Below are 19,735 nucleotides of genomic sequence, written 5' to 3'. Positions count from 1 at the left end.
AAGCACTTCACAGACAGGATGAACCAGTCTGAAGCCAGCAGACATCAGCCAGCTGGTGAGCCCCTGTCGCTCCAGGCAGATGCAGCTGGGGACATGCGTGGGAGGCAGTATGTTCTCGTATAAGCGGGCGGGGGTGAGCCCCACTCCAAAGAACAAGAAAACTGAGATCAATTTGACGGTGGACCCACCGGGTCTAGGTAGCAGGTGCTTGCAACCACCGCCCACCGTCAGTTTGGTTGCTTGTTTAAATGCTTTGCAGAATTCAAGAGCGATCACAAACCAAATCACACTTTCCAAACACAGGAGAATATTCTGGGCAGCAAGGGTTTCCACCGAGAGGAAAAAGAAAAAAGAAAAAAAAATCAAGGTAATCAAGAAGGTATGTGCAAACAACAGAGCGAGCGGGTGACCCGCGCAGTCCTAGTTTGAGCGATTTCAGTCGTGGGTCCTAGTAACCGCGCTGTCTTGGGACAGTTGGTCGCTACAAGGTCGAGCACCTTGTTGTCATATATCCTACAGAGCCAACTAAGCTGAGACCACAGAAGTTCTGGCGGCGCTATGACACTCGAGTGTCCAGAAGCCGCTAGCTCTGCTCCCAAGGGCGTGGCCTTGCCACACTCCCCACGTGGTCTTTTCCGTCCTGGATCCTGGCTGGACCAGCCCAGCGCAGCAGCTGGGTCTCATGGATTCGCAGTCCCGCTGTGTGGTGGTGACCGGTAAGCCCACCTCTCCCTGCTTTCCGGGTTCTGGCTGCTTTCTGCTGGGGCCTGGAATGCGCACTTGCTCGACTCTGCTTGTAAACAGCTCTCCCAGGGGAACATGAGTGGCAACTGGTGTTGGTAGGAATTCCAGATGGAAGCTGACTTCCTGCTCTGCCCTATTAAAAAACACAGGCTTGGGGCTGGGGATTTAGCTCAGTGGTAGAGCGCTTACCTAGGAAGCGCAAGGCCCTGGGTTCGATCCCCAGCTCCGAAAAAAAGAACAAAAAAAAAAAAAAAAACACAGGCTTTCCTGCCTCAGAGCCCCTTCGCCACAAATAACTTGAGTGCCATGCACGGCGGTGCCCACTTGTGACTTGGGTTCACTCACACCTTGTTTGTCCTTCAGCCCCTTGGGGAGGAGCCTAGGCTGTGACCTGCTGTCCCTAAGCCTAGGACCCAGTGAAGAGGGTAGAATTGCAGATTCAGACTGAACAGACCCTCACCATCCTACAAGGACCACGGCTTGGAGACTGCAGTCCCCCACCCCCATGGTGCTTTTGCTACTATGGAAACACTGAACCAACACACACACACACACACACACACACACACACACCGGTGCTGAACCCCTTCACACACACGCACACGCACACGCGCGCTCTGGTTAATGCCTCCGAACCCCAAAAGGTTAGCCTGGAAGGAATGGTGGCTGTTCTGTCCTCCATCTCGGCGCACATCTGAAGTCACCCCAGCCACATGCACCTGTCATTGTCACAGCTGGTCCCTACGGGCTTACTTTTTCCTCACGAGGCTCTTATTTTTAGTCAGACACCAAAGAGCTTTATTTATTTTTAGTTAGACACATTTGGCACATTTCAAGTCTCCCAACTTGTATTCGATAAAGGGAACATAAAGGATTCCCGTCACCTGTTTTAATCGAAAGCTTCTCTGACAAATGCTTTCGGACAGTGAGTCACACTATCAGCCTTCCAGAAGGAGAAAACAGAACATTCTTTTGAGACACCCTTGTGCTTTTTTATTTTATTTTATTTTTTTTTAAATTTCGGGTCCTGAGATTAAATGGCTCAAATTACAGTTGACATTCTCAGGAAATCATACTCTTGGTAAAAGCAGTGCCTGTCTCAAATGAAGACTCACATCTTACCCTACATTTCTCTCATCAGCCTGTAGTGGCTGGGAGTGAGGTGCCACCGGGAAATGCCCTCTGGGTCCCAGAGTGTGGCCTGCCTTTATTAGCAATGTTTTGAATGGGGGGGAGGGGTCTTCATTTTCTTGGATCTGCTGGGTGTGTAAATCTTGTCTTGACAACTGGCATGTAGACAGATGGTAGGTGTGCAAGGATTCTAACACACAGCCTTAAGATCAACGTATCAGCCGGTACCAACAGTAAAATGAGAGACCAGCCAAGCCTGCGGTCCTCCCACTGGTTCCCTGATTCTACCAAGACTTCTCCGGCTGACTCCCCAACGCCACTCCAAGGCAGTCTTGATGGTGAATGAGGCTTAGCCCAGCAAAACAAGACCTTCTAACCTTGCTCCCTGAGTTGTCTTTCCTGATTTAAAACAAACAAGGATGGAGTTTTCTCAAAGCTGAATTATGGTTCTAAGGCACGTGATATGTGTGTTGATGGGGTTTTCATGATCCTAGAGGAAGCTGGCTTCTCAGTCTTTCTACTTTATCTTAACATTTTCTACGCCATTCTTTACGGCTGAAGGTTCCCACAGCAGCTGCAAGACTGTATCCTATCAGTCAAAGCCAGATGGTAGTTCTGAGATGGTGGACCCTTCTGTTGAAACACTTCCTATCCCCTGAGGTTTTTCTCCATGTGAACCAATCCTGTTGATGGGCCATGACCCATACACTCAGCAGTTGTCAGGCACAGCTGGATCCCCTTCCAGTGCTGCCATCTACTCCAGAGGCCCAGGGATCCAGAGACTGATGTAGTATCCTGACCTCTCGCAGTCTCGATGTGTGGAAATTGAGAAGTATACACTGAGAGCCAGGCAAGGAACTCAAACCCTCAGTCATAACTCCAGCTGAAACCAAGTAGGACGATGCTCAACTCTTCCTGCAGCCCAACCTGAGATGAGGCTAGTCTGACAGGCTAGCCTCCCCGCAGTAGGAAGCCACACGTTTTTCATTTTAGAAATATAGATCAAGAAGAAATTGTAAAGAAATGCAGAGAGAACTTCTTACGACTCTCACTAGAGTTGCCCGATGCTGGCATCTTCAATGTTAAGGCCAACATACTGACCTCAGTACTATTAAGAAAGAAAGAAGCGGGGTTGGGGATTTAGCTCAGTGGTAGAGCGCTTGCCTAGCAAGCGCAAGGCCCTGGGTTCGGTCCCCAGCTCGGAAAAAAAGAGAAAGAGAGAGAGAGAGAGAGAGAGAGAGAGAGAGAGAGAAAGAAGCAGAGAGAGAGGGAGAAGAAAGGGAAGGAGAAAGGGGCGGGGCCTTGAGGAATGAGCATATGTGCATTAGCACACAGATAGCCTTACACAACTTCAACCAGTGTGAGTCTTCCTGGAGTTGCCTCCACCTCAAAACGCCCTCCCATGCTACTCCTTTATAGCTTCTTCCACACCTCCTTCCCACATTTTAACACTTGGTGTGCTTTTCAGATTCATTTGGCTGTAATAAAATATCCAGAAAACAAAAAGATGACAAAGGGGGAAGGAGTTCATCTGTGTTTACCATTCCAGGTTGCAGTCCATCGTTGTGAGAAAGTCGGCACAGGAACTTCAGACAGCTAGTGGCGTCATCATCTTCACAGCCAAGAGCAGAGAGAAATGCATAGATACTTTCTTGTTTGCTTCCTCATGTTCAACTCGGTTTCTCCATTCTTTTTATAGTTCGCAACCCAATGCCTAGGGAATGGCACTGCCTATAGTGAACTACCCACCCCCACATCAATGAACAAGACAGTCTCCAACAGAAATGCCCACCAGATAACACAATGCAGATGATCCTTCATGGAGATTCTCCTCAGAGATTCTAGGTTACATCAGATTGACAAAGCCGACCACCACAGAGTTAGTTTTCATGTTGGTCGTGATGTTGTAACGTGAGAAGAGGCTTACTTTATAAATCTCATCAGAAATTTCCATTCAGATACCATTGTATCTGAGACTTGATGATTGAGAACATCATGGTGACAGAGAAAAGTAGAGAAGAAGGTTTCATCTGATGGCGGACAGGAAGCAGATTGTAACACTGACAGGAACCCAGGATAGCCCAAGGAAGTGTTCCCAGTGACCCACTCCCTCCAATCTGGCCCCACCACCCACAGTTCTACCACCTCAAAGTAGTTTACTCAAATTTTAAATCATCAAAGAATGATGACCATTTGTGGAGGCTGGAGAGATAGCTCAGTGGTTAAGAGCACTGGCTGTTCTACCAGAGGACCAGGGTTTGATTCCCAGCACCCACCCATGGTTGGCTCACAACCAACCATAAAACTTCAGTTCTAAAGGATCTGACACCCTCTTCTGGCCTGTGCACATGATTAAAAATAAATGTCTTTTTGAAAAGTCGATTAAACCAAAGCATTCATTAGGTCAAGCCCTCATAACATCATCCTCTCTCCCAGACACACCTAGCAGTATCCTGGCCGTCTCTTGATACAATCAAGTCTTTATTAACCTTTTCACCTGACAGCCATTAATCTCTTTGCTATTTTTCCAGTTATTTTTATAATGAAAATATTATGACCACGGAATCAGGTAGTATGTGGCCATCTGCTGCGGGAATTTTTTTTTTTTTTCAGTGTGATCCCTCTGAGGCTCATCCAAGTTTGGGAATGCATTCCTAGGTACGTTATCTTAAAATGTGAATGAATTCATTAGGATGTAGCGCTTGGCTGGCACAGTGGTAAGAATGTTTGCTGCCTAAACCTGATTTCTAAAAAGTTATATCCGTGCATGTAACCTGTAATGCCAGCAGAGAGAGAGGGGGAGAGACAGGAGGATCTGTGTCTCAGCAATAAGATGAAAAGTGACAGTAAAGCACATTTGATGTCCTCCTCTAGCCTCCATTCATGCACCCGTGTGCACACCTGCATACATGCATGTCATGTAGCACACATACATACTCACACTTCTCATGCTGTACACCGCACTCATTTAAAGTTTTCATTTCGATGCCTCTTAGTATAGATACAGAGAAATAGATGCTAAAAGAGATCCCATCAATGTCACAGCCCATATTCAATAAGTACATCCCCGGGGAATGGCAAATTCACTTTCTCTCTTTATAACTGTGCCTAATCAGGACATCTAGCACACATGGATTTAGAAGATGTTGTGTTTTGAAACAGTTTGTTTCATCCATGTTGTAGTATGTATCAATACTTCAGGTCCTTTTGCCACAAAGTATTTCACTGTATGGATTACTCCTCATTTGTTTTCACTCATCAATTTATAAACTTGTAGGTTGTTTCTACTTTCTGGCCCCTCTTCATGGCAGAATAATATTCTACAATATGGATCGCTCCATAGCTTGTTAAGTTGTTTTGATGGTTAACTTTAATTGTCAACTTGATAAAATCACCTGAAGAGAGTCCCATTGAAGAACTGCTGAGGAATTAGGTTGACTTGTGAGTATGTCTTTTGGGGATTATCTTAGTCAAGCTAATTGATGTAAGAAAACTCAGTTTACTGTAGGCAGTACCATTCCCTAGGCAATGGTTGGCTTGTGGGCATGTCAACATTCCCTAGGAATGGTTGGCCTGTGGGTATGTCTGTGCCCACAATTAAGACAATTAACTGATTGATATGAGAAGGCCCAGCCCACTGTGGGTGGTACCATTCCATAGACTGGGGATCCTTGAGCTGTAGGAGAGTGGAGAAATCAAGCTGAGCACAAGCACGTGAACATGAATGCATTTCTCTCCTCTTTGATGTGGATGCTATATGACTAGTTGTTTGAACTCCCTTCCTTGACTTCCCCACAGTGATGGATTATAACATAATTATAAACTAAAATGAATTCCCTTCTCCTCTAAGTTGATTTTCGTTGTTGTTGTTGTTGTTGTCTTTATCACAGCAACAGTAAAGGTAGGACAGTTATTAACAACCTGTGGAAGAACATATAGATAGTCTACACTGTCCAGGTGTAGATGTGTTTATTGATTAGTCCACTATCAGTTCTTAAAAAGAAAATCTATCATCATATGCAAAGTGGTGTTTCTCATTCCCATCAATATGTGAGACCCAGTTTCTCATTCCTCCCAGCATTTGTAGATGGTTGCCATATTTCACTGTGGTCATATTTCCTTTTAATGTCTTATTATTACATGGACATTACTATTTATTACTACTAATTAATATTATTAATTGAACATTAATCTCAGAACTGGAAATTATTGTTCACAGTAGTGTTCTTTGTAATACCCTAACTGTAACCCATCTATATGTCTTCCACAGGCTGTTAATAACTGTTCTACTTGTACTGTTGCTGTGATAAGATACAACAATTTATTTTATTTCGATGCAGGATTTTGCTATGTAGCCCAGGCTAGCCCGGAACTTTTGATTCTCCTACCTCAGCCTCCCAGGTGCAGGGCTTTTACCAGCATGACCAGCCTCTCTGAGGCTCTGAACTATGAAGTTAAAACATTCTCTCATGTGCTTCTGTGGTGACTGTGTAAGTTCCCTGCAGTGACAAACTCCTCATTTCTCTTGCCTAGTCTTTAATTAGACCTTTTAAATATACCCCATAATCGTTTTCATTCAACAAATACATGCTTTTAGACTGTTCCCTGTAATCACTTTTCTCCCTCTTAACAGAGTTTTTAAAAAGAGCAGACACTCTTAAACTCTGTTGTTTTATTTTTTGTTTGTTTGTTTGTCTTGTTTTGTTTTAAGACAGACTCTTCAGTGGTGATGGTGGTGCACACACCTTTAGTCCCAGCAGACAGGCAGATCCCTATGAACTGGTCTGTAGTGTGAGTTCCAAGGTTACACAGAGAAACCCTGTTGTGGAGAAACCCTGCTAAGTAAGGTTGAAATCTACCATGTCCAGGTGGCTCCTCTAACTTGTTGCAACATGGAGGGCTGTTTACCAGCTGGTCTTCCCCTTCTCTGACCTTGTGTGGGAATCCTTGTGTAGGAAGTCTTCCTCGGCAGACTTTCAGACTTCCTCTTTTTCCTGATAAGAACCAAACCAGCCAGTACCTGGGATTCCTGGAATGCCTCTTCATTACAGCGAAGGTGTTCACAGAACTTTAAACTCCAACCAAGGATGTCCATTTACCTTGAAAACAACTTCCAACTCTCCAAGGTCCATATATAACCCTGGCTCACCCCAAATAAAGTGTATTCATACAAGCCCACCTGTCTTAGTTAGGGTTTTACTGCTGTGAAGAGATACCATGACCAATGCAAGTTTTATAAAGGACAATATTTAATTGGGGCTGGCTTACAGGTTCAGAGGTTCAGCCCATTATCATCAAGGCGGGAGCAGGCAGGCATGGTGCAGGAGGAACTGAGTTCTACATCTTCACCTGAAGGAAGCCAGGAACAGACTGAGCATCCTCAGGCAACTAGGAGGAGGATCTCCAAGCCCACCCCCACAGTGACACACTTTCTCCAACAAGGCTACACCTTCTAATAGTGCCACTCCCTGGGCCAAGCATATGCAAACCATCACACCACTGCAGTAGAGGTAAGCTCGGAAGCCAAGATTGTGTAAGAGAGCTGTTTCTTTGAAGATGGTTGGAGAAGTCTCTCTCTCTCTCTCTCTCTCTCTCTCTCTCTCTCTCTCACACACACACACACACACACACACACACACACCACACTCCCAGCCTCGCCCTGATCCTGTAGACACCATCCATTCTGGACTCTGTCTCATCCTTCCCATCCAGTGTGCAGTGGCGTCTGAAAACCTTGAGAGGGAGGAAGCGGAGGATACAGAACCACAGCTGGACCCCTCATACCACACCCTGTCCTTAAATCCAAAACCACCTTCCCATAAAGATCTCCTGAAGCTCTGGTTAGCCTCCAACTTGATACACTTACTGTGTAGCAGAGGATGGCCTTAGACATCTGATCTCCTCGGGTTACACATGTGCTCTATCATGGCTGCTTTTATGGCTAGGTTTGAACCCCAGGCCGGGCAAACGCTTTACCTACTAAGTCTGTGCTTTCTTTTCTTTTTCATGCTTAGGGTTGAACCCAAGGCTCTGGGCACATTACCTGTACCCCTATCACCCTATGAGCCGTACCCACAGCGACCTCAACGTCTGTGATTATTATGAGTCCGTGTTTTCTTTTTGGATCAAGGATCCTGAGACACCCCCCACCCACCCACTTTTCTTTCCTCTAAAAGTTTCAGTCTTCTTGCATCTAAGGCCTTGCTCTCCATTTTGAATTTATGTATGTCTCAGCTGTAGGCCATAAGAGAGCAGGATTTTGCCTCTTGGTTTCTGTCTTAATTACTTTTCTGGTGCTGTGAGAAAATACCCTGACAAAGGCAACTTAGGGGAGAAAGGGTTTACTCTGGCCCATAGTTCAATGGCAGTCTACTGTACCAGGGAAGTCACTGTGGCAGGATTGAGTCTCCGATCAGGAAGCAGAGAGATGAATGCAGCCCCCTTCTCTACTTAGACAGGCCACGATCCCCAGCCGGGGAATGACACCACCCACAGTGGACAAGTCTTCCCACTTCAGTGAACACTATCTAAATATGCTTCCTATTGTATGCAGAGAGGCCTGGCTCCCAGGCAATTCTAGATCCTGTTAACAGTTAACAATAGTCATTCCAAGTGTCCCGTTGCTACAATACCATTTATTGAAAATGGGGTCTTCTTTGGTGCGTTTGTCAACAGCCACTGGGCATGCTCACAAGGGTTTATTTCTGGTCCTCCACAAGGCTTGTATTACAGTTTGAATGTGAAATTCATGTACTTGAATAGTTGGCCACTAGCTGGGGTTGCGGTCCTGGAGAGGCCTGTGGAGTCTTTAAGGAGTAGAGTCTTGATGGAGGAAGTGGCTTGGAAACAAACCTTGGCACCTGTAGCTCCACTTCCCATTCAGCAGAAGCACTCACTCCTGACTGCTGCTATTTATGAACAACCCACAGCCTGGCTCTTCTTCTCATACCCAAACAACCTTGTCCTACTGTGATGGACTTGGCCCTCTGAACCATGAGTCAGAATAAATCCTCCCTGCCCTGAAGCTGTTTCCGTTAGGTATTCTGTAACAACTATGAGAAAAGCCAACTAATACAGTCTGGATTTCATTCCAGCGCTTGTGGGGACTTGTGAAAGTGGATCAGACCAGTCTTTCTTTCTTTTTTTTTGTTTTGTTTTTTCTTTTCTTTTTTTTTTTTTTTTCCCGGAGCTGGGGACCGAACCCAGGGCCTTGCGCTTGCTAGGCAAGCGCTCTACCACTGAGCTAAATCCCCAACCCCTTCTTTCTTTTTTTAAATCTATTAATTTATTTTATGTATACGAACACACTGTAGCTGTCTTTAGACACAGCAGAAATGGTCATCGCAACGATGATAGATGGTTGTGAGCTACCATGTGGGTGCTGGGAATTGAACTCAGGGCCTTTGGAAGAGCAGTCAGTGCTCTTCTTTTTTTCTTTTTTTTCTTTTTTTTTTTCCAGAGCTGGGGACTGAACCCAGGGCCTTTCGATTGCTAGGCAAGTGCTCTACCACTGAGCTAAATCCCCAACCCCGCAGTCAGTGCTCTTAACCACTGAGCCATCTCTCTAGCCCCCAGACCAGTCTTTTAGTTATGAATCTGTTACTGTGTGTGTGTGTGTGTGTGTGTTTGTATATGCGTGCACACACACACACACGCACTTGAACATATGTGCCTGTGTTTTTATGCCTGAGAAGAAAACAGATCTCCTGGAGCTGGAGTTTCAGATATTGTGCAGCTCTGAACATGGGTGCTGGGAACTGAACTCAGTCCTCTGGAAGAGCAGCATGGTGGCTTATCTTTGTTGTCAATTTGACACACCAAAAAAGAGGGGGATCTTCAACTGAATTGCCTCCATCAGATTCAACCTAAATACCTGTCTGTGGGGGCATTTATTTAATTTATCTATTTGCTAATTCATAAAGAAGGGATAGGCAAGCTAAGAGCCACCCCCAGGCAGGTGGTCCTGAGTTGTATAAGCAAGCCGGTAAGTAGAGTCCTTCTGTGCCCCCTGCCTCCGGGTTCCTCCTTGGCTTTCCTTGTTGACAGGAAATAACATAAACCAAAACAACCCCACCCTACCCAGGATGGTTTGGGGTAGTTTATCACAGCAACCCGCAGCCATGGCCAGCAGGAGGTACTTTTAACTTCTGAGTCATTTCTCCCACACACTCCCTTTTGGGATCCCTGACTATGTTTCGTACAGACAATTCTGAGGAAGCCCCCAGTTTAGCGAGGTTGTGGTTCTCTGGGGCCTATGGGAACTTGTTACCGGGTGGCAGAACTTGTAACTGGGTGTTGTGGGCTGGTTTGAGCAAACCTGGGTATCTTTGGTTTCAGGTTTTGGGCCCTTCCGGCAGCACCTGGTGAATTCCAGCTGGGAAGCGGTGAAGGTAAATCCTGCCCCAGGGCCAACCTGGTTCCTTCTGTGGTTCTTGAGAAACCCCAGTGCATGGGACTCCAAAGAAACCAGAGTTGCCTTGGAGGGAAGGCAGGCAGGCGACCTCTGGCAGAAAGGCTTGTTTTTGGTCCTGAGTGATGTGACTTGTCTGCTCAGGTATTTCTCCCTAAGGGACACTGCTAAGATGAGATCGCTGCCCTGTGTGAGCATGGCATGGGGCATGGCTGAACACCGGGTCAATAGCCATTACCGTCAACAGCACACTTGCTTTTAAGGAGGAGCCGACCAGGAGAAAGTATGTCCTCTGACCACACACTGTCCCTGACCTGCCCCCACCACCCTAGGCCAATTGCCGGCCATCAGTCCTCCTGTGGGTGTCACCTAGAGGCCTGGGGTATTGAAAGCTGCCTGTTCACATTTCACTTTCAACCCCACACTCTGTTGGATCAAGCCAAATATGGGGCCTGGAGTCTATTCTCAGGGTTTCCCTGTCTAGCTGAAAAATGCAGCAAGGCCACTAGTGTCCTGCACTGAAGGCCACTGGGGCACTGACTTTGTGGTCTGACAGCACAAGGGCAGGCAGGAGACTCTTGATCCTTGAGTTAGCTTTTGGACTTTTGCTTTTCCAATCATGAAAAAGCCCAGGGACCCTTGGACTTACTGCCAAGCCTTGCTGTAGCACATGAAGTAACAGAGAGGCCAGTAGTGGACTTTCACAAGCTCCTGGCTTTCTGCAGCCAATCTCTGATCAGCAGGACTTCTGGGGAGTCCCCAGTGGTCCCAGACCCTTTTGTTTCTTTCTGCAGCCATGAACAATGGAAAAGAGCCAGATTGCTTTCGGTTTGCCTCTCAGTTTCCACAGTTGCAAGTAGTAGCATGCAAACAAGCTTGCCCAAGTTTTCTGTTTCCGTGTGTGTGTGTGTGTGTGTGTGTGTGTGTGTGTGTGTGTGTGTGTGTATGTGTGTGTGTGTGTGTGTGTGTGTATTTAATTTATATATATGCAAATGTGATGGTTAAGGAAGTCACATGACCACGTGATGTCTCAAGGACTGGTTGGGCATGCTCACAGGTAGTCCATTCCCACCAAGGGGTTTTTCTGTTAGATTCACAACTGCAGGCACATGGGATGAGAGTGTCAGATCAGCACAGGAAGTGGAAGAAGAGAGAGCAAGCATTACTTGTGGCGGTTCGGAAACCCCAGTGCATGGGACTCCTAGTGATCAAAGTCATGTTGGAGGGGAGACAAGCCAGTGATCCCTGGAAAAAAGGTTTGTCTTTGGTCGTTGGATGATATGCCTTGACTGGGTGCTTCTCCCATTTGTGCAGCAAAGAAAAGTAGCTAAGGAGGCTCAAGGCTAAGTTGGTGAAACAAAGCAGGAAGACATGGGCTAGGGATTCTCAGAAGGCATATAGTCAGACATGCAGACAGCCAAGGATAGCTCTAAGACTTCTACACACACACACACACACACACACACACACACACACACACACACACACTCATACATTTTCTTTTTTTTCTTTTTTTTCTTTCTCTCTTTCTCTTTTTTTTAATATTTATTATATATAAGCACACTGTAGCTGTCTTCAGTTACACCAGAAGAGGGCATCAGATCTCATTACAGTGGTTTGGTTTTTCAAGACAGGATTTCTCTAGGTAGCCCTGGCTGTCCTGGAACTCAGAGATCTGCCTGCCTCTGCCTCTTGAAGCTGACCCAGAAGTTTGAATTTTAAATTCTCACAAGAAACTTCATGGGCTGGAGAGGTGGCTCAGCCATTAAGAGTAAATTGGCTGCTCTTCCAGAGATCCTGAGTTAAATTCCCAGCAACCACATCGTGGCTCACAACCATCTGTAATGGGATCGGATGCCCTCTTCTGGTGTGTCTGAAGACAGCTGTACAGTGTACTCATATAAATAAAATATAGTTAAAAAACAAAAGAACTTCCTAAGAGTCTGCAGCAGTCAGAGGTTTAGGCCCAAGATCCTTTGCAATGGTCTGGCCTAAAGGTGGAGCCTAGACTGCATCTCTAGCCCCTTGTTACTTACAATGTTGTTTTCTTTTTCTTTGTGAGATAGGTTTCCATATAAGCTAACCTAGAGTGAGGCTTCATACTCACCCTATAGCTGAGCATAACCTTGAACTTCTGATTCTACTGCCTCTACCTCCCTAGTCCTGGGAATACAGGCCACATGCATGCTAGCCAAGTGCTCTGCTAACTGAGCCACATCCCCAGCCCTGAACACAGAGTTTGCCCTTACCTCCCCTTCCTGTGTTTGCTTACTTTGTTTACTTCCCTCAGCTCGTGTGTGTGTGTGTGTGTGTGTGTGTGTGTGTGTGTGTGTGTGTGTGTGTGTCTGTCTGTCTGTCTGCCTGTCTGCCTGTCTTTCTGTCTGTGTATATGCATACCATCTCTTGCCTATGGAGGTCAAAGGACAATATGTAGGAGTTAGAGCCCTTCTTCCCCTGTGTAGGACCTAGGGATGGAACTCACTCAGTCATCAGGTTTAGGTATCACAAACCTTTACCCACTGAGCCTCCCACATACTTCTTTGGGATTCTTTAGGTTGTAATTCAAAGGCTCTGACACTGATTGTGGTGATAGTTGATTATATAACTCTTGATGGTGATGGGTATATAACTCTGAACATACTGAAAGGTATGGAATGGTTAAATTTAAATAGGTTAAGTACATGGCTGGTGAATAAGCTATCTCTTAGGAGGTAGATGATAGATAAATTAGATAGCTATATTAGATAGATAGATAGATAGATAGATAGATAGATAGATAGATAGATAGACAGACAGATGTTAGACTTTACCCATATGCACACATACATAGCAGTTCAGAAACAGACGAAGAAAAAAGTTAGTAAACTAGACTATAGATATGAAGATATTATTCAAAGGGCAACATAAAGGTGGGCAAACAAGTGTAGGGGAGATAATGTAAATAGTAAAGGGAATTTCTTTTTAAGTAGAATTCCAGATGAAAATGAGACTGGAAGGAAGAGATATTCAAATATACAACGTGTAGGTTGGAATAGCTTTGGTCCCATAGACTCCTGTGTTTGAAGGCTTGGCCTACATGGAATGCACTGTTAGGAGGTGTGGCCTTGTTGGATGTTTGACCTTGGTGGAGGAAACAACACTGTAGGGGCAGGCTTTGAGGTCTCCTATGCTCAAGCTACACCCAGTGGGGCGCACAGTCTCCTTCTGTTGCCTGTGGATCAAGATGTGGAACTCTCAGCTCCTCCTCCAGCACCGTGTCTGCCTGGATGCTGCCATGCTTCCTGCCATGACGATAATAGGCTAAACCTCGGAGCCTGTTAGCCAGCCAGCCCTCAATTCAATGTTTTCCTTTCTAAAAATTGCCTTGGTCATGGTGTCTCTTCACAAAAATGGAAATCCTAACAAAGACACAATGGCTAAGAATGTTCCAGAGGGATAGGAGAGATGGCTCCGTGGTTAAGAGCACTGACTGCTCTTCCTGAGGTCCTGAGTTCAATTCCCAGCAACCACATGGTGGCTCACAACCATCTGTAAATGGGATCTGGTGCCCTCTTCTGGTGTGTCTGAAGGCAGCTACAGTGTACTCGTATACATAAAATAAATAAATCTTTTTTAAGAAAGAATATTCCAGAACTGATGAAATACTTGAATCCACAGACATAAAAACAGAGAAAATCCACACCTAAACATAGTTGAGCTGCAGACTGCAAAAGACTGATTAAGGCTTTAAAGTAGCCAGAGGGAGAAGATGGTTCACTTACAAAAATGGATACTCTAACTAGTCTAAGGCTAACTTTCTCAAAAATAGCAATACAAGCTCAAAAGCAGTACAGTAATAACCTACAAAATGCCAAAATTATAACTGCTGAACAGAAATTGTGTACCTAGGAGATCATTCCTCAAGAATAAGGTTGGGGCTGGAGAGATGGCTTAGTGGTTATGAGCACTGACTGCTTTTGTTAAGGACCTGAGTCAATTTCCAGCACCCAGGTCAGGTAGTTCCCTGTCATCTCAGCTCCAAAGGGAATCTCTGACCTCTGTGAGCACTTACATTCATGTGCCCTGTACCTCCATACACATATGTACATAATTAAAATAAAAATAAATCTTTAAAAAAAAAGAATAAGGCTGAAGTAAAGACATTTTCACAAACATAAATGCCAGGTTTACTCTCAGAAGGACAATATAAGGGGAGTGCAGAAGAGAAGACAATTATCACGAAAAGGGTGTCTTAGTCAGGGTTTTATTGCTGTGAAGAGAAACCATGACCACAGATTGGGGGTGGCTTGTGGTGTCAGAGGTTTAGTCCATTATCGTCATGACTGGGAGCGTGGAGGTAGGCAGGCTGGCCTGGTGTTGGAGAAAGAGCTGAGAGTTCTACATCTTGATCCACAGGCAGCAGAAGGAGACTGTGTGCTACCTTGAGCACAGGAGACCTCCAAGCCTGCCCCCATAGTGATCCAATTTCTCCGGTAAAGCCACACCTACTCCAAGAAGGCCACACCTCTTAATAGTGCTATTCCCTATAGGCCAAGCATTCAAACACATGAGTCTCTATCCATTCCTATTCAAACCACCACAGATGGTACAAAACTCAGGGAAAATGGTGGATCTGAGGGTAAAACTCTGCACCAGCACCAGGCAACAATGACACACTTTTGGTTGTGAGCCTAGCCTTTAACGGCTGAGCCATCTCTCCAGCCCCAATGACACACTTTTAATCCTAGTATTCAAGAAGTAGAGAAGCAGGTAGATCTCTGAGTTCAAGGGCAGCCTTGTATACAGAGTGCATTCCAGATCAGCCAGGACTACACATAAAAACCCGTCTTGAAAATCAAAACAGCAAACAAACGATCCATATCGGCATTGTTTGTAACATGTCATAGTAGTAGTTCATAATTCCAGGCCTAACGAAAGGAAGGAACTAAAATGCACAACAGTGAAAGGTGTCTTCTCTCTCCCATGACTCTCGTCATGGTGGCCTTCAAACAGAAGCCCATATCCATGATCTCCTCAGGACAGATTCTGGAGCAGAGTCTGCTTGATCTTCTTGCTTCTAATAGAACCAAAGAATGGCAACCAGAACAGGAACCTAGGTGACAGTCGGCAACACACCTGCATTGACATCTGGAAAGCGAGGTTCCTGAGGGTGGCTGCGCCATGCTCAGTATCCTGGTACCAGAGTTTGCCTTCCTTTTTGGCCCTCGATTCTGGGTCTTGCTTCCGTTCTCCCTTCCTTGTGTTCTTCCTTTGGCTAGAGTTGGTTACAAACTCTTTGCTGTCAATGTGCAGGGTGATTCCACCCCCATGGGTCAACTTGGGTTATACTGTGTCCTCCCTAACATGTCAGTGGACTCTTCTTTTGGTTTAGCATCTTCGTATTTGGTTTTTGATAGCCACCAAAAATGCTGGCAAGCAGCCAACAGTGTCCACAGTAGGAATGGCCATCTAAGGGACCATACTAGGTAAAGAGCTGAGCTATTTCATAACATACCCTGACTATTGGAAAGATAGACAAACAGGCTGAGATGCCCTAAACAATCTGAGTGTGTACAAGCTACATGTTTTCTGTGATGACCAACATCAGTGTATCTTTACCCCATAGATGGCCACTGAGTCACTGAGGGCGGGAGTGGGTAACTTTCTTTCTATCCTCTTGTATTCTTCCAGTAAAATTAAAGTTTATCACTATCGTGTACATTCCCAGGCAATGTTTAATGATCTGTACAAAGCTTTATGACTGAGAACACATGGGTTACAGATGGGAAAGGGGAAAAAAGTGTTAATTTCCATAGCATCTCACCTCTTCAGGATGGGGTGAGCTAGTGGCAAACCATCACGGGAAGTTGTTTTTTGTTGTTGTGGCCACTCATAAGTGGGAGAAGAATGTTGGAAGGAAAAGAAAATGCAGAAAAAATAGCATGGAGTCTAAAAGTTCACAGTAAAAGAGGCATTTTCTGAAGTTCGCAAGAGAGTGACTCTATGCTGTTGATTATGAGCCCAGGTGTTTAACACTGAGCCACCCCATCTCCCCTCTGCAAGCCCAAGGTTTCTGCAGTGACATATGCAGCATCATCATTGCCCACAATCTAAGTTTCAGGTTCTAGGTGTGGTGATTTGAATAAGAATAGCTCCCATAGGCTTTGCAGACACTGCAGACGCTTTTTGCCGCATGCTCAACATGGTCAACCCCACCGTGTACTTCAACATCATGGCTGATGGCAAGTCCTTGGGCCATGTCTCCTTGGAGCTGTTTGCAGACAACGTTCCAGAGACAGTAGAAAACTTTTGTGCTCTGAGCACTGGAGAGAAAGGATCTGGCTATGAGGGTTCCTCCTGTCACAGAATTATGCCAGGATTCATGTGGCAGGGTGGTGAGGTCACGGGCCATAATGGTAGGTCCATCTAGGGAGAGAAATTGGAGGGTAAGAACTTCATCCTGAAGCATACAGGTCCTGGCATCTTGTCCATGGCAAATGTTGGACCAAACACAAATGGTTCCGGGTTTTTTATCTGCACTGACAAGACTGAGTGGCTTGATAACAAGTGTGCGGCCTTTGGGAAGGTGAAAGAAGGCACGAACACTGTGGAAGCCATGGAGCATCCATGGGTCCAGGAAGGGCAAAACCAACAAGAAGACTGTGGACAGCTCTAATTTCTTTTGACCTGCGGGCATTTTACCCATCAAACCATTCCTTCTGTAGCTCAGGAGAATGCCCCCACCCCAGCTGCTCACACAGCCTGTAATCTCTGCTCTCACTGAAGTTCTTTGGGCTCCATATTTTCCTCACTCCTCTTCAAGTCTAGCTAGATTGCAAAGTTAAGTTTATGATTATGGATAAAAAATAAGAAAAAAGGGGGTTGAGGATTTAGCTCAGTGGTAGAGCGCTTGCCTAGCAAGCGCAAGGCCCTGGGTTCGGTCCCCAGCTCCTAAAAAAAGAAAAGAAAAAAAAATAAGAAAAAAGAATGGCTCCCATAGACTCGTATTTGGATGCTTAGGGAGTGGCATTAGGAGGTATGTCCTTGTGGGAGGAAGTGGTCACTGAGGGTGGGCTAATATCAGAAAAGTTAGTCCAAGAACTGGGATTTTGCTGTGCTAGGCCTGACAAGTTTCTTGGTGGTGGAATGTGGACTTTGGATTAGGAAAATAGTTGAGTGGTTCAAGTGGAGCATCACAGGCAGTACCAATAGGACCATGGAAGATGGTGCTGAGGGTGATTTGAATTACGGGGGACACTGGTTTTAGAGAAGAAGAATTGTAGGCCTAGATTTTTCAAAACCTACTTTTCTAAGGATTCTTAAGTGCTTTAACCTCCTTTCTAGCCCACACCCACCAGAGGGAGTGGAAAGGAAAGGTTAATAGGACAAAGGAGGATGTGGGCCTGTTTAGAAAGAGTTCTTTGGAGCAAATCCAGTCTGTGTTGCCAGAATATTAGCAGTACAGTTCACTCGAAACAACAGGGACAGCTCAATCCACTTGTAAACACCATTCACGAATCAGCAAAGGCAGGTTGATCCAGGAGAAACCTTGAGGCTCAGCCAATCAGCCCAAGTCTGAGGCAGTGGCAGGAAGCAGCCAGAACACCCCGGAAGTTCTTTTGTTGTGTTCCTGTCTATGGAGTCACAACAAATGAGGACCAGCAAAAGATGGCAAGGCGAACCGATACCACACAGCATCGTTCACTGTCTGAGGGACTATATTTATACCTTTTCCAAACCTCACACTCTTGCTCTCTCGAGGGTCCGCTCTAGCAGAACATCACATGCCCTTTCCCCAGGCTGCTTCTGGAAAATCACCATGTGTTTGTTCTTAGCAAAACACCCTCCCACATGTCTGCTTCAGCAAAAACATCCTCTCACAAGACAGTTTCCAGGAAAGAAAAAAATCACATGACACAAGCAAGTCTCTGAAGAAACCAGAAATTTCCAAAACACAGAATATCAGTATGCAACTTAGAGACCATTTTTGTGATATTTTGGCAAAGACTGTGGGTACATTCTGCCCTTGTTCTCCCCCAAAAATCTACTTGACCTTAAATAGAAAAGTTACGAATTAACATCTTTAGTAGATTTGTCTCTAGGAGATTTCCAAAAAGTCTAGCACTGACTTTGTTGCTTGGTTATTAGTGACCATAGTTACGCAGATCTGTAATGAAGAGCACCAAGCTAACCAAGGAAAACTACAAAATATACAGTTTGAGGAGAAAAGGAACCCAGAGGACTGTAATGGAGTCAAGTCCAGTGCTAAGCTTCCAACTGGTATCTGGCTGGCAACCCCAGGCTGGGAGGGCCCCTACAAATGTTGGAGCCCCAGGTATGACAATCCCAGTGAAGTGATTTGTGCCATGTTTATAATAAGAGTGGACATGAGTGTAGAGGTGAGGCTCAGGTAGCTTTCTAGAACTGTCTTTGGAATCTGAGTTCAGATCAGACATTTTGGGGGCTTATTTCCGGGGTCACTCTTATTCAGCTGCTATGCGCTCTGCTCCTATGTTCAGTTAAGACAGCTCGAGCAGAGAGCTTCCCATGCTGGCAGTGTGTGTGGCCCAGGAAGGGCACATAGGTGCTCTCCATAGCTCAACCCCAGAGACCTAGTGCCAAACATTATTGTTCATAGCAGCTGAAATATATAAGAACTGCCCCGCACGCACGAAGAGTAGGATGAACTTGATTGTGACTGTCGCCCACTGTCAGGAGACCAAAGCATTTCTTTAGCAGTTCATCAAGTCAATGAAATACCACATGTGCTGAGGGTGAGGGGCAGGAGGACATGTATAGCCTTCTGCAATAGTCCCTTCTCATCTGTGGTTCCAGTGAACAGAGGTCAACCACGATCCAAAGAGCAGTACGTGGAAATTCCCAGAAATAAACAAGAATGGAACTTGACGGTGAAGAGACTGGACACACTGCCCGAGTCAGGTGACCAACGTCTGTCTAAGTTTTCAGTTAAATTCCACTGAAGAATATGTACATCGATGTACAGAGGAAGGGCAGTTACTTAAAATGCGCCCGCCTTAAGTCCGCCTTTTAGTACAGCTAATAAACCACAGATTTATTAGTATTCTGAAGTATTCCCAGAACAGAGGGGCCTTAGTAGTTAGGCCCCACATAGGAGGCAGGTAGAAAAGAATGCAAAAATCAAACCATAGCCTAAAGTACAAAAGGAAAGAATATCCAGGAGCCTATACCACTCTAAAGAAAATTATATAGATTTTCTATGCAAATTAGCGAGTGGGAGAGGGAGCTTTAAGTTGCTTCCGCAGGTGCATAAATTATGCAGATACTTCCGGCCCTGTGGAGAACTTAATTCTCCTCTTGAGATGCTGACTGCAGCAGGACTTCCTGGTGCGGAATCCAGGCTGTGAAGTGAAGGAAAGAGACTTCCCAGCCAGGTGACCAAAGTCAACAGCTATAGTGACAAGTCTGTGCCCTTGAGATATCCTCACCAGA

General features: G+C 45.5%; 1 protein-coding gene and 1 pseudogene across 3 annotated transcripts in view; both read left to right on the top strand.

Annotated features, from left to right (window-relative positions):
* Positions 1–630: 630 nt before the first annotated feature.
* The window catches only part of Pgpep1l (pyroglutamyl-peptidase I-like), a 29,911-nt gene continuing 10,806 nt past the window's right edge, over positions 631–19,735 (top strand). The window contains exons 1-3 of one of the 3 annotated variants that reach the window (XM_087601188.1): positions 631–716; positions 7,146–7,385; positions 10,213–10,265. Coding sequence is in view for 1 of the 3 variants with exons in the window: in XM_087601183.1 (XP_087457309.1) it covers positions 683–716; positions 10,213–10,265 (87 nt within the window). In the remaining 2 variants the exon portion in view is untranslated. The remainder of the gene's footprint in view (positions 717–7,145; positions 7,386–10,212; positions 10,266–19,735) is intronic. The other 2 variants (XM_087601183.1, XM_087601186.1) reach the window with 2 other exon arrangements.
* Positions 16,438–17,029, top strand: LOC148007714 (peptidyl-prolyl cis-trans isomerase A pseudogene; annotated as a pseudogene).

The sequence above is a fragment of the Rattus norvegicus genome, chromosome 1 (assembly GCF_021556685.1).
Source record: "Rattus norvegicus strain SHRSP/BbbUtx chromosome 1, alternate assembly SHRSP_T2T, whole genome shotgun sequence".
NCBI lineage: Eukaryota > Metazoa > Chordata > Mammalia > Rodentia > Muridae > Rattus > Rattus norvegicus.
The sequence above is the reverse complement of the archived record's forward strand: the minus strand, read 5'-3'. Positions and strand labels throughout refer to the sequence as shown.